Source organism: Galeopterus variegatus, unplaced genomic scaffold (assembly GCF_000696425.1).
Source record: "Galeopterus variegatus unplaced genomic scaffold, G_variegatus-3.0.2 Scaffold7946, whole genome shotgun sequence".
NCBI lineage: Eukaryota > Metazoa > Chordata > Mammalia > Dermoptera > Cynocephalidae > Galeopterus > Galeopterus variegatus.
In genome coordinates, this window is record NW_007734057.1 from 1687 (window position 1) to 15825 (window position 14139).

At 41.3% G+C, this 14139-nt stretch overlaps 1 protein-coding gene across 1 annotated transcript in view; it reads left to right on the forward strand.

The window, feature by feature from the left end:
• Nucleotides 1-3539: 3539 nt before the first annotated feature.
• LOC103608013 (aspartyl/asparaginyl beta-hydroxylase-like) overlaps nt 3540-14139 on the forward strand; it is a gene marked incomplete at its 3' end in the record, with an annotated part of 58248 nt that continues 47648 nt past the window's right edge. The window contains exons 1-4 of the mRNA XM_008592459.1: nt 3540-3677; nt 4165-4315; nt 4397-4546; nt 7166-7302. Of these exons, the coding sequence (XP_008590681.1) occupies nt 3540-3677; nt 4165-4315; nt 4397-4546; nt 7166-7302 (576 nt within the window). The remainder of the gene's footprint in view (nt 3678-4164; nt 4316-4396; nt 4547-7165; nt 7303-14139) is intronic.

The window sequence follows — 14139 nt, forward strand, 5'->3', positions numbered from 1 at the left end:
AAAATAATACAAATGAAAAATATAGTATAGCAACTCCTTACACAGCATTTACATCATGTTAGGTATTCCAAGTAATCTAAAGAAAATTTAAAGTATATGGAGGATGCTCATAGGTTATATGCAAATTTTATGCCATTTTATATTAGGGACTTGAGAATCTGCAGATTTTAGTATCTGTAGGGAGTCCAGAAACCAATCCCCTGTGGATACCGAGTGATGACCTTATTTCACAGTAGGAGTTTGACAGTGAGGCTTTGGGCAATTTTTTTTTAATCTCTAAATTGGTATGCTATAAGGGGTTATTGATATTAACATTATTGTGGCAAAAAGCAAAATTTAGGTGTGGTAAATTAAATTTGAATGGAACAATTTAAAGGAAACTAAATTCATAGGAGTTTTAAAAATAAAAATTCAACAGGAGATGGATTTTATCGAGAAATAAGTTATTCTTTGTTAGCAGATGTAACAATTACTTTTGAATATATCAACAATTTAAAAATTCAGCAACATTAAGTTAAACATAAACTATAGTGTCTGTCATTTCTAAAGTATCATTGATATTGCCTTACTCTTTGGATCACTGTGAAAATCATTTTTGACCAACTTTCTTGAACATTGGACGCAATATCTTGGATTATAAACCCTATTCGTTTTATTGTCTTTCATAAACCATTAATGCCTCTGAGGCAGAAAATGACACATCTCCTAGGAAGGTTGGATGGGTGAATTAGTTAGAGTCAACAAAAGGCTTCATGATATTAAAGTCCTGTACTAAATGTTCGGGTTCAGCTCAGCTCGTTTTATCTACAGATGCTAAACTGATAAAAATCATTCTGTGCAATTCTGATTTTCAATGCAAGTGCCTGTCAGCTTCCTTCAAGACATTTTAAAGAATTATGTGCCATCTTAATACTGATGTTTTCCCAATTGTGAAAGTTGTAAAGTGTTTATTTATACTTCATTAAAATGAAGGACCCTGGGGCACTGGGGAAGGGACAGGCATACAGATTGCATCATCCTCTTTTCAGATTAAGTTTAGTTAAATATACTTATTACTATCTCTGTAAAGAAGGATTAACTTGGTAGACATTCGTCCTTCCACTAACCCTGCGGAGACCTCCAGTTCCAGTATTTTGTTGCTTTGTAGGTTCAGAATGAAGAGGGTGAACTAGATGATCTCGAATGCACTCTCTCAACTCCAGGACTTTGTTTCTGTGAGGTCTTCTATCACCAATCATGTTCTGGGGATAACTCACCATAGCCAAACTCACAAGAAGCCGATGCCTGCACAGAAAAGCTGGCAAGTGAACACATAATAGATGGCCAGGTTGGCAGCATGACCACTATAGTCATTGACATTGGACTTTCTGTCCTGGGAGATAAGTCAATTCTGGAGACCGTTTACAGACTTGAAAGGACAGTTGAATGGTCTGAAGCATGTTTCCATCTAGGAAGGGTGAATTGCCCTCTTCTGATCTAGAGAGTTTTGTTCTACCAGTTTTCCTTTCTCATAAGTCTGCCCACTTCTGTAACCCTGCTTCAGCTTCCAGCTCTTGTCATCTTGTGAAACTTACCCTAACTAGGACATAGCAACGAGCTATTTCACCGATATGTTATTTTCTGGAAAACTTCCCACATGTCTTATTTTAGCAATTTGTGCTGATTCTTACTAGTTTTTTTTTTTTTTTTTTTTTTTTTTTTTTTTCATTCTGGGAAGAGATGGATGGATCATTTTCTTACCATGTCCTCAAATTGTGGAGGAATGCTTTATTTTGTTTCTGTAGACATCTATATATCGACTACAGCACACACTTTATTTTAACAAGATAAACATGTTTAGCTATTCTGAGAAACAAATTTATATATGCCAATTTTAGCATCTAACTAATATCATTTTTTCTCAAATGGCAGTCTTCAAATTGTAATCTACTAAATCTGATGTGCTATTGACCATTTTACACATTCTCCTCTCTCTTCCTATCCCCAGAGAAACAAATTTATATATGCCAATTTTAGCATCTAACTAATATCATTTTTTCTCAAATGGCAATCTTCAAATTGTAATCTACTAAATCTGATGTGCTATTGACCATTTTACACATTCTCCTCTCTCTTCCTATCCCCAATATTTCACTCCCATTTTCGGTTTACAGCTAAGAGTCGTGGTTCTTATTTCACTAAGAAAATAGAAGTGTCCAGAGAATTTCCACATGATCCCACTACTGCGCTAACAACCTGCCTGCACCTGCCCCCATATGCTCTCCCTTCCCTCCTGTCATCTTATCCATCTCACCTGCTGAAGGACATTATTCTAATTTCTGTGTCTGCTTCTGCATGATCAGATTTTCCCTCTCTTGGGCCCTTTGCATCCGCTTAGAAACACACTGTACTATTTCCTATCCTTAAAAAACTCTCCCTTATTTCCACATTCCCCTCTATGTGCTGGCCCATCTCTCTGCTCCTCCTTACCACAAAACTCCTTAAAGAGATGTCTCCACCTCCTTCCCTCCCGAGTTCCCTTTAACCTGCTCCATTCAGTTGTGTATCCCCAATGGTCCTGTGGAAATGCTGCTGTCAGGGCCATCGGAGGCTCCCCACTGCCCAGTGCAGTGTGATCTGTCTCCGTGCTCGTCGTGTCTGACCTGCCAGCCACTTTTAACACACTTGATCTCTTCTTCTCGAAACCTTCTTTTCACTTGGCCTCCAGAACACCACTTTCCTGTTGTTATTTTCTTCCTACCTCTTTGCTCTTTTTGCCGGTCCTCCCTTGTCTTCCTGACCTCTGCTGACCTTGCAGCATTGAGGTTTTTAGGGTTCAGTTTTCGGACCTCTTCTTTTCTTGTCTATACTCAGAACTGCTTCTAGCTTACTAACTTTACACATACTTTCTCTGTCCTTGATGATTCCCAAATTTATACCTCTAACTATGACTTCTCCCCTGAACTCCAGACTCATAGATGCACCTTTCTATCGATAGCTGCACTTGGCTGTCTAACAGGCACTTGGGGTTTAAAAATCTCCAAAACTGAACTCCTGCTTCCGTACTCCCCTCAGACCCACTTCTGCCCTGTCTTCTCATTCTCAGGGAATGACATTTCCATCATCTAAGCACTCAAGCCACAAACCTTGAAGTCATCCTTGACTTCTCTCCCTCATACCCTGAAGTCAGACCATCTGCAAATCTGTTGGCTCTGACCTTCAAAATATATCTGTCATCCAACCACTTCTTACCACGACCTTAGTCCAGGCCACCATCATCCCATGTCTGCATTCCTGCTGGAGCACCCTGCCTGGGCTCCCTGCTTCTCCCCTTCCCCTTCAGCCTGTTTTCCGGACTGTGTGGAGGACACACGCAGCAGGTCACGGCGACCACCCAGTGTCATGCCATCTCAGCGTGGTAGAGCCAGCGGTAGCCCACCAGGCCCGGCACTGCCCGATGGCCCCATCGGGCTCCCCCTTGCTCTCCTCCGCTGCACTGGCCTCCCCTCTGTTCCTCATCCCTCCTCAGCGCCATTGCTCCCGCTGTCCCCTCTGCCGGAATGCTCCTCCCAGACATCCTCCTGGCTCGCGCCCCTTCTCTTTCAGGCCCTTCTTCATCTAGCAACTTCCCTGCCACCAGCCCAGTGCTCCTAAGCCTGCTCAGTTTCATCCACAGCTCTGTGGCCGTCAGACACGTGGTATTCTTATTTGTACTCTGTCTTTCCTTTCCAAAGTGGAAGCAAAACAAGAAAAGGGCTTTGTCTGTTTCGTTCAATTTGTCTGCCACGTGCACAAGACAAGGCTTTGCTCTCAGAAAATGGTTGTTGAGTGCAGGAGTGAACACACGCATAACTAATAAAAGAAGATCTGTGGACTGGACTCCCGTCTACATATGTTAGCGTATGACACGATGTAAACGTCCATCAGCCCTAGCATATAGCAGTCTTGCTTTTACGATGTTCTTTCTTGGCTGTTGCTTCAGAGCTAACTTTTCTTCATATTATTAAAATAGCATGTTGTTCTGCTTTCTTTTGTTTGTTTTTTATCCCTTCATAAAGAGAAAAAGTTAATTTGTCTTGAGTTTCTTTTAAAGCATGTCCAAAAGTTAACTTTTTATGAATATTTTGGTTAATTACAAATATGGCTGGTCAGGGGACATTTATGCAGTCTGGGGGCTTCCTCTAGTGTGAAGACGATCTGGCTGAGAAGAGGAGGAGCAACGAAGTCCTGCGTGGGGCCATCGAGACCTACCAAGAGGTGGCCAGCCTGCCCGATGTCCCTGCAGACCTGGTGAAGCTGAGTCTGAAGCGGCGGTCAGACAGACAACAGTTTCTAGGTAAAATGCAGTAAAAGTTAATTCAGTAGAAAAATGACATTCTTTTATCTTGAAGAGCCTGAAGGCCGTGTATACTCTTAGAAGAGTTAAGTTACATGGGAGGAAACCTAAGTAACGAAGTCCTGCGTGGGGCCATCGAGACCTACCAAGAGGTGGCCAGCCTGCCCGATGTCCCCGCAGACCTGGTGAAGCTGAGTCTGAAGCGGCGGTCAGACAGACAACAGTTTCTAGGTAAAATGCAGTAAAAGTTAATTCAGTAGATAAATGACATTCTTTTATCTTGAAGATCCTGAAGGCCGTGTATACTCTTAGAAGAGTTAAGTTACATGGGAGGAAACCTAAGCTTTACAACTAATTTTAAGTAATTAAGCCAACTTTGTCTTAAACTGACCATCTCTAAAACTGAAATAGAAATCCTAATCTTAATAATTAAAAAGATGTGGCTGGCATTTTTGCCCCCCTCCCCCCTGCCACAAGCAGCATTTTAAAGGTGAGGCTAAGAGCTTGGCTAATTTGCCTAAGGAACCATAGCTAATAGGTTAATGGATCAGGAATCAAAAACTCTTCCTGTGATGCCAAATTCTTTTCTCTCACAGACAAACTGATTCATGGAGGTTGAAATTTTCAGGGGAACTATTTTTATAGAGGAATCTTAGGAGTTCCAGGCACTCTAAAATGTTACCTGTGTAAGATCTGATCCTAGACCATGGACAATGCTAGAAAATAAATTTTAATCATAAAGTAAATTTGCAAATGCTTTGAAATGAGCAGCATAACGCATCCTCTTGACCAACGCAGTTTCTTGGTGCCAAAGGCAAGTAAGACTGTTAACTTTGTTTTAACAAAGATTGTGATTCTTTCCCTGCAACATGTCATGACTAAACCGGGAGGGAAAGATCAAAGCCACTGTCACTGCTGAGGTGGACTCAGCTGGCTGAGTAGCGACATGGACACATTATCGATGTCACTTAGGGAGGCCCCTATAAGTAACAGTCAAGGCCTGAGTGACCCTTTATCTGTTTTCTGAGCAATGGAATAAATGGTAGTTGTGCCACTTTTGGAAATGACCAACATCTGTGATAGCAGTAGAATGCGAGTGATGATTAAAGCTGGAAGAAATGGTTGATTAGACATATTCATAAGGGCCTGTCGAGGGGAAGGAGAACATGCAGCACAAACTCAGGATGGAAGAAGCAGGGCTGAGATTCAAGGGAGGTGGCACAGGCCCCTGAGACATATTCATAAGGGCCTGTCGAGGGGAAGGAGAACATGCAGCACAAACTCAGGATGGAAAAAGCAGGGCTGAGATTCAAGGGAGGTGGCACAGGCCCCTGCCATGGACGCAAAGTCAGTCAGTGTTCCTGACTTTTCCTCATCCCCCAGCCTCCAATACGGCTCCGCTTAGCACTGTTTACTGATTCTGGCTTTAAAATGTTAATATTTTGTTCATCATGGATTATTTACATTAATTTTGATTTTTTTAAAGAATGCGTATAATTCAAGTCACAATTACAGAATTTTCTGACACCCTCTTAAATTTTGCACCGAGCGCCTCTCTTACCTCTCCCTATTCCCGGTTCTGGGAAGAAGACTGCCTACGAAGGAGTGGATCGTCTTGCATAGCAACCCTTCCATACTTTACTACAGTCTTTTCCTCTGAATAAATACAAGGGCAGTCCGCTCAGGGTGGCTGTAGGTGATTGCAGGCAGAAGATTTTAGTGAAATTGACAAGGTGGGGAAGTTCGTTCACAGTAGAACGGGGTTCCAGAGTGCAGAGAGAAAGGGACAGGGAGCAGATGGCTGCACGAGGGACTTTCTCTGTGCCTTTGTTGTGGGTGCTAGCAGTTGAGAAGCAGAAGAAAGGCGTGAGCCTGGTGAACAGGTAGGAGGAGGGAAGAGTGCAGAAGAGAAGACTCCAATTTGTTGGTGACGGAATTACTGGCTCTGCAAACCCTCCGTGAGTGCTGATCAGAATACAACTGGCCAGTGATGGGGCGCAGGCCATGGGGTAAGGCGGTGATGCTTCATGCCAGATAGTTTGTCAGTGGAGTGTACAACTTCATCAGCTTACTGCTACACCCACCATACTCTTGCCTAATACTGTACTCGGTCATGGTTTTTTCATGCATGCTAGCCTTATTTTGCACTTTCTCTTATACAGTTTGTCTTCCCAACTGTGGCAAAGAGTAATGACAATGGCCCCAGAAATTTTAAATTTCCATCAGCCAGCCTTAAAAATAAGTCAAAGCTTGGGGTTTTCATGATTCGCATAGTGCATAGTATCCTATCGGCCACCAGAGGGACCCATAATACTGGGTGATGTATCCATTGCTCAACAATTAGGTCATTACCTAGAGACCAGTTCACTTTTAATTGGAGACACTGCCAGCAGTTAATACTGTCCTGTGTATTTCAGTGCCTTTTCAGGTTTTATACAAGGTGCTAGACCCCAAAATCAATTAAACTTTTTATTCTCTACTCTCTACTTATAATTTTAAAGTTAATAAACCAAAAATATCTCAGCAAAACATTTTTTCAAGGAACTGGTAGTAAAACTTTCTTAAGGGGGACTTTAAAATAAAAAGATAAATGTTGATGAATTTAGAAAATGAGAATGTTTTTTAGATGTTAATAATCAATATTATATTTAGTATCTACTGATAGCAGTTATCAATACCATTGTAACTATATCATGAAATCCTACTGGGTATTTAATAAGCCACTAATACATAAAGTCAGATTTAAGCAAGTTTTCAGGCTCTGTTGAATAGTCTCATGGGTTGTATTCTTAATACAAAGACGTACACAATGTTTTTATTTCTATTTGTTTTTTCTTTTCCCCAAATCAGGTCACATGAGAGGTTCCCTGCTTACGCTACAGAGATTAGTTCAACTATTTCCCAATGACACATCCTTAAAGAATGACCTTGGAGTGGGCTACCTCTTGATAGGAGACAATGACAGTGCCAAGAAGGTTTATGAAGAGGTGAGCATCAGTGTTCTGTTAACTGTGTCAACTGATTTTGAATGTTAAATTCTAATGCTATTTGTAAATTACATTTAATATGCCCGATCTCTCACTGTTTTTATTAAAATTAAGTTAAATAGCATGTAAGTATTATCATAGTTGACATATTCTAAACTTTGTTTTCACATTGATTTTTTTTTTCCTTGTTAGGGTTTTAAATTTTAGTAAATGGTACATCAAAGCCTTCAACTTGTAATTACGATATTTCTAAAACTTCGTATTTATCGTCCCATAACCAGCCTTTCTAAAATGGTTCTTTATGATAGGAAGAAAAACCCAAGTTCTTGTGAATGTAGAAAAACATAATCTTTTCCCTTTTTTGCTTGAAGTCCCATCTAGAGAGACTGTAGAACATGGGTCTTTCAGGCATATGAAGTAAATTACTCACTTTTCAAAAGGGCATTGACTCTTCAATCCTCTGGCAAGGATGCCTTTCAAAGGATTTCTACCTTGTAGTGGAGGTTTTCATGGATTGCCTCTAAGTCACAAGTAACTATAAAACCTAGAAAATTGTGACTCCTTTCGGCAATGAGGGAATTCATTTGGTACAGAATAAAGAGGATATCAAATGAACTTTGAAGCTAGAGAAAGCTAATGACTCTAAAAGAAAGAAGAGTATGTTTGCTTGCTATTCCTTAATTTAAGCCTGTTGAGTAATGGTTTTCAAGCTGGCACAATTTACATCAATATGCTACTACTCAGTGATAGCCAATAAGATTCTTTCTATTCTTAAAATGCCATCAAGTATGGCAATTTCATACTTAATCCAGGGATTGGGTCCACTCATGAAGTGGTGCTTTCCTCTGTTTATTGCTGTTGATGCTTAATTGAAAATCATTGAATTTTGGAGCAGTTGTCTTTTTAACTTTTGTCATAATTTTTATATTTTCTGAGAGAGTAGAAATAAGACCTTGGCCTTTTATAGCATCACTAATGTCTATACAGAGTGGATTGAGCCCATAATGCTGAAAATGTGTGCCATCTTCCAAAGACCATTCCGGGTTATAAAATAATTCCATGTGGAACATTGTATTTGCTAATAGCCAAAATATAACACTCAGTGCCCTGCCCTGCAAAGTTTGGTTAAGGGAAGCATTATGTATCTCAGTGATTCAGGATCTCGTAATAATTCCATGTGGAACATTGTATTTGCTAATAGCCAAAATATAACACTCAGTGCCCTGCCTTGCAAAGTTTGGTTAAGGGAAGCATTATGTATCTCAGTGATTCAGGATCTCGCGGATGTAAGAATTGTTTAACTATAGCAGACACATCCATTATTTCACCACTGTCAGAGGCCACAAAGATGGAACCATGGAATTTCTGATTGTCTGCCTGCTTGCCTGCCTTCCTTCCAGAATTCTTTTCTATTTTCTTTCTCTCCCTCCATCCCTCCCTCCCTTCCTTCCTTTTATCTAGAAAACATGGTAAAGTGTTGACTTGGTACCAAGCACATTTGAGGTTTGTGCAGGATCTGAAGGCCTACTAGTTTCTCTAACCCACTCTGGGTTTGTCCCTTCTCACCTTTTAAAACTTTGCTTGAGTATATTCAGCCCTTTAACTGACAGAAGATCGCACATATATAAAGCATTTTACTTCATCATGAAATATAAAATTCACCTGCTGTTGTTTATACATTTGAAATCATAGTCTCCTCTGAATACACATAAGAATCTGCAGAAAGTCTGGAATACAACCATATTATACAATGGAATGGGTGTCTTTTTAAAGAAGCATTAATCAACTGAAAATACGTGTGGGGTTTTCCTTTTTTCCCCTCTTCTCACTTCTAAAGTAATAAGCTGTATCTAATGGATTCTCTTTCCTTATCCAGAGTTTATCCTGATACATTTATGTCCCTGTCAGATCATTTTTGGAAAATTGATATTGTAATTTTGTATATTTTTAATGTTTATTTTTATTTTTGAGTACATTTATAAAAATCATTGGTGATTCTCTTTCTGGACTTTTGCTGCTTTTATTTTTAACAAGGAGACTTAGCTTTAAAATGGATTAACATAGATTGCTCCTATCCGTGGCTTTTGGAAGTTCCTCCTGTGTTTCCCCTCCACGTTAGCAATGCAACCAGCTCCTAAAGCCACCCGCGGGCAGGAGGCCATTCCTGGTGCTCCCCCAACGCCTTGCACGTGTCCACTCACTCGGACAGCACACATGTGCTAAAGCCCATACCCACCAGCTGGGGCAACAGCAGTTAATGAAACAAACACAGCACGTGCCCTCATGGAGTTTTTAATCTGGTAACAAATCACTAATTTTTGTTCATTTTACCTTCTGAATATCTTGCAAATCTCCTCCCTCTCTAACCCATGCATTCAGCAGCTCTTGCCTGAACAGATTTGTCCTGCCCAGGCTTGGTCTCCTCCAACCTTCATCAACACTACAATACAAATCTGACTATCCCCCTCAGCTTGAACTCTTCAGTGGTCCCCACTGCCCACAGCAGTGGTCTTCAGCCATGTTTCATTGCATACCTTCCAGTCTAAAGTGTTCACGCAAATTCCTGCAATATGTTTGTTTGCATATTTATATATTATGTACATCTGAATATGTACTAATATATCATGTACATTATAGAATGCACACTCCCCAAAATAAGTTTTAAGATAAAATATTTAAAATACTATTTAAATTTTATTTAACTGCCAAAAAATCTTTTTACTTCCACTAGAAAATTAATATTTTAACTATATCAATATGCAGTGCTTTTTATGATTATGTGAGGTTTTTTTAATCCTAGTAATGTGCCATGCAGAGTTTGTACTAGGAGTAGAACTGTCAGCTGTATCAGTTTGTTGTTATCTGTGCTCTGTGTGTGTGTGTGTGTGCATGTGTGTGTGCGCACGCACATGTGTGTGTCTGTGTATTATACGTACAGCTTGAGTATCCCTTATCCAAAATACTTGGAACCAGAAATGTTTCAGATTTTGGATTTTGGAATATTTGCACATAAGTTATGATATATCTTGGGGAGGGGACCCAAGTGCCTTGGGTTGAATATCCCACCAAAACTTAATCCCCACTGTAACTGTTGAGGCTGGGAAATCTTATTACAGTAATTGACCGGTGGGGCCTTGAAGAGGTGATTAAGTTGATGGTTTAATGGTGGTCATAAGCCTGGTTCTGAGGGCTCCAGAAGGAAGAGCTACCTCTCTGTTTCTGCGCCACCGTTTTCTTTGAGACCCCTGCATTGCTGTAAAGTCACCCCAAAGAAGATCCTCACCAGATGTGTTCCCTGAACTTCGGACTTCCCAGCCTCTGAAACTAAGCAATAAATTTAATTTTCTTATGAAGTACCCAGTTCCAAGTATTTTGTTATAAGCTATAGAAATGGACTAATACAGAAAATTGGTACCAGAGAGGTGGGGTGTTGCTTATAACAAATACTTGAAAATGTGGATGCAGCTTTGGAACTGGGTGTTGAGCAGAGGCTGGAAGAATTTGAAGGAGCAGGCCAGGAAAAACCTGGATGCTGGTGCGAGTTTAGAAGACAAAAAAAAACAGGGAAGGTTTAAAATGTTTTAGAGACTGGTTAAATGGTGGTGACCAGAATGCTTTTGGAAATATGGACTATAAAGGCCATTCTAAGGAGATCTCAGATAGAAATGAGAAGGAGTTTATTGGAAACTAGGTCAAAGATCACCATTTCTATGAACTGGCAAGGAACTTGGCTGCATTCTGTTCATGCCCAAAAGTTTTACAGAATGTGGAACTTCAAGGTACTGAACCAGGATATTTGGCAAAAGAAATTTCAAAACAGCAAAGTGTTCAGGAAGCGACATGGCTACTTGCAGCAGCCTACGCTGAGTTATGGCTGCAAAAGCAGGACATAAAGGCAGAATTTATAATTAAAAGGAAAGCAGAGCATAAAGATATGGGAATTTTGTAGCCTGGTCATGTGGTTGAGAAGAAGAGAGCATTTTCAGGAGAACAATTCAGTGTTGTAGTCCAGCAACTGTTTGCTAAGGAGATTAGTACAGAAGAAAGGGATTATCAAGAGAAAGAAAGAAAAGACCCTGAAGGCATTTCAGAGATCTTGGAGGCTGGTCTTCCATTACAGACCCAGATGCCTAGGGAGACAGAATGGTCTTGGGGAACAGGCCCAAGGCACCCTCCACGGGCTCACTGCCCAGAACCACCTCGGGATGCTGCTCCCCACACCAGTACCCCAGCTGCTTTGGCTGCTCCAGCTGTGGCTAAATTGGCCCCATGTGTGACTGGACCCACGGCTTTGGAAGATAAAAATCAGAAGTCTTGGTGGTGTCCACATGGTGTTAAGTTAGCAAGCTCACAGAATGCCAGAGCTGTGAAGGCTTGGGAGCCTCCACCATGATTTCAAAGGATATATGGAAAAGTGTGGGGGCCCAGGAAGAGATCTGTCACAGCGGTGGAGTCACCACATAAAGTCTTCACTAAAGCAATGCCAAGAGGAAATGTGGGGTCAGAGTTGCAGCAGAAAAACCCCACCCAAGCCATGCCTAGTGGAGCTGTGGGATTGGGACCGCCATGGAGACCCCAGAATTGTGGAGCTACCAGCAGGCAATTCTAGCCTCTGAGAGCTAAAGCATGGCTTGAGACCAGGAATGCCGTAAGAGCAGAGTTTCCCAAGGATGTGGCACCCAACCCCACACCCACATGCAGAAGACATCGAACAGGGAGTCAGGGTACATGATTTACCAGCTGTAAGATTTAACGCCTGCCCTGCTAGGTTTCGGACTATTTAGGACCTGTTACTGCTTTCTTTTTGTTTATTTCTCCCTTTTTGAATGGGAATAACTATCCTATCCTTGTCCCACTATTGTATCTTGGCAGTAAATAACTCGTTTCACAGATGTGACTTTGGGTTTTGGACTTTTGAGTTGAAACAGGTTTGGGGATGAAATGAATGTATTTATATGTGATTTTTGAATGGGAATAACTATCCTATCCTTGTCCCACTATTGTATCTTGGCAGTAAATAACTTGTTTCACAGATGTGACTTTGGGTTTTGGACTTTTGAGTTGAAACAGGTTTGGGGATGAAATGAATGTATTTATATGAAAGGACATGAGTTTGGGGGGAAGGACAGGGGCAGAATGCATTGCATTGAATGTCCCCCCCAAAACTTAATCCCCACTATAACTGTTGAGGGTAGGAAATCCTATTGTGGTAAGGAAACACCTATGGCGTGTAGGGCTTTGAAGAGGTGATTAAGTTGATGGTTTAATCATAGTTGTGGGCATGGTTCTGAGGGCTTCAAAAGGAGAGAACAGGAGGACCTCTCTCTCTCTGCTCCACCATTTTCTGCCCTTTGAGACTCTTGCATTGCTGTAAAGCCACCCCAAAGAAGATCCTCACCAAATGTGTTCCCTTGACTTCCGACTTCCCAGCCTCTGAAACTATAAGCAATAAATTTTGTTTTCTTACAAAGTACTCAGTTCCACATATTTTGTTATAAGCAGCAGAAATGGACTAATACAGAGTCTATCACAGCTCAAGGGAGCGGCAGGAGTCTTTCTGCATAAACTGTGTTGTACACAACACTGCGTAAACTGTGTTGTGTGCCTGTATTTTGACTGCAACCCATCACATGAGGTCAGATATGGAATTTTCCACTTGTGGCATCATATCAGTACTCAAAAAGTTTCAAATTTTGGAGCATTTCAGATTTCAGATGTTTGGATTAGGTATTAGGGAGAGAGAGAGAGAATCTGTGTAATCTTATTACTATTAGTCTCAATCTGAGTTTCTTAGAAACCATATAAAACCACTTGTCATTTTCTGAGGGTTTGTTGATCACAGCCAGGCAGCAACACCAGCATATGCGTTGTGCATCCACGTCTGAAGTGCAGTAAGTGCAGTCCCTGAACGTGAAAAGTCGAGCACGGAGGGCAACACTGTCATTCTCTCAGGGCGCCTGTGCCCACCTCCCCTCCTGTCAGCATTTGTACCAAATGGGCCACCTGACTGCCCACCATGCAGTTAAAAGCAGAGCCACAGAGTCTGTTCCATGCTAAATATTATATCTCAGAGACAGATATAAGTAGGAGTATTTATAATTTCTCTCTGCTCCCCAGAAGATTATCTTAGACACTGAACAGGATGTGTTGTGATTTGATTTAACACTCTCTTCTCCTGTGTCATTTTGTTTGTAATTGAACAGCATCCCTTTTGCTACTGCTGGCCCACTATTCCTTTTTACTCACTTTCTCCTATGCCTTGAATGCCTTCTCCCCCACTGACCCCGACTTCCCTTTTTTTGGTGAACTCCTATTCATCCCTAAATACCTTTCAGACCTGTCCCCTGCCTGCAGTCACCCTGGAGTGAGCTAGGTGTCCCTCAGTATGCCCTGCACCCCTCTGCCTGTCTCTGTGGTTACACTGAACATTTCACACTGGCATTGTCTGCTTGTGAATCTGTCTCCCTCACTTCACTGACAGCCCCCTGAGAAAAGAGAGTCTCTCTCATTCATGTTTATAAGTCCAGGGCTTAGGAGAGTTCTGTGTGTTCTAAAATGTCTACTAAGCAAATAAATTTGTTAATTACTTGAAATGATAGCTGTGTGCCTACAACAGGCAGAAGTGTCATCAGTGCAGCTGTAATAATTATGATAATCCCTTCCTGCTTATGCAGGCAGCAACATGATCTGCCTCAATTCAGTCCAGTTCCAGAGGTATTTATTGAGCTCCTGTTCTGTGTCTAGCTCAGGGACAATGCTGTGGAAGATGCAGAGAAACAGATCTGCGCTTTCAGAGATCTAGTTAGGGAGGAAAGCCCAGCATGCACCCACCCATGC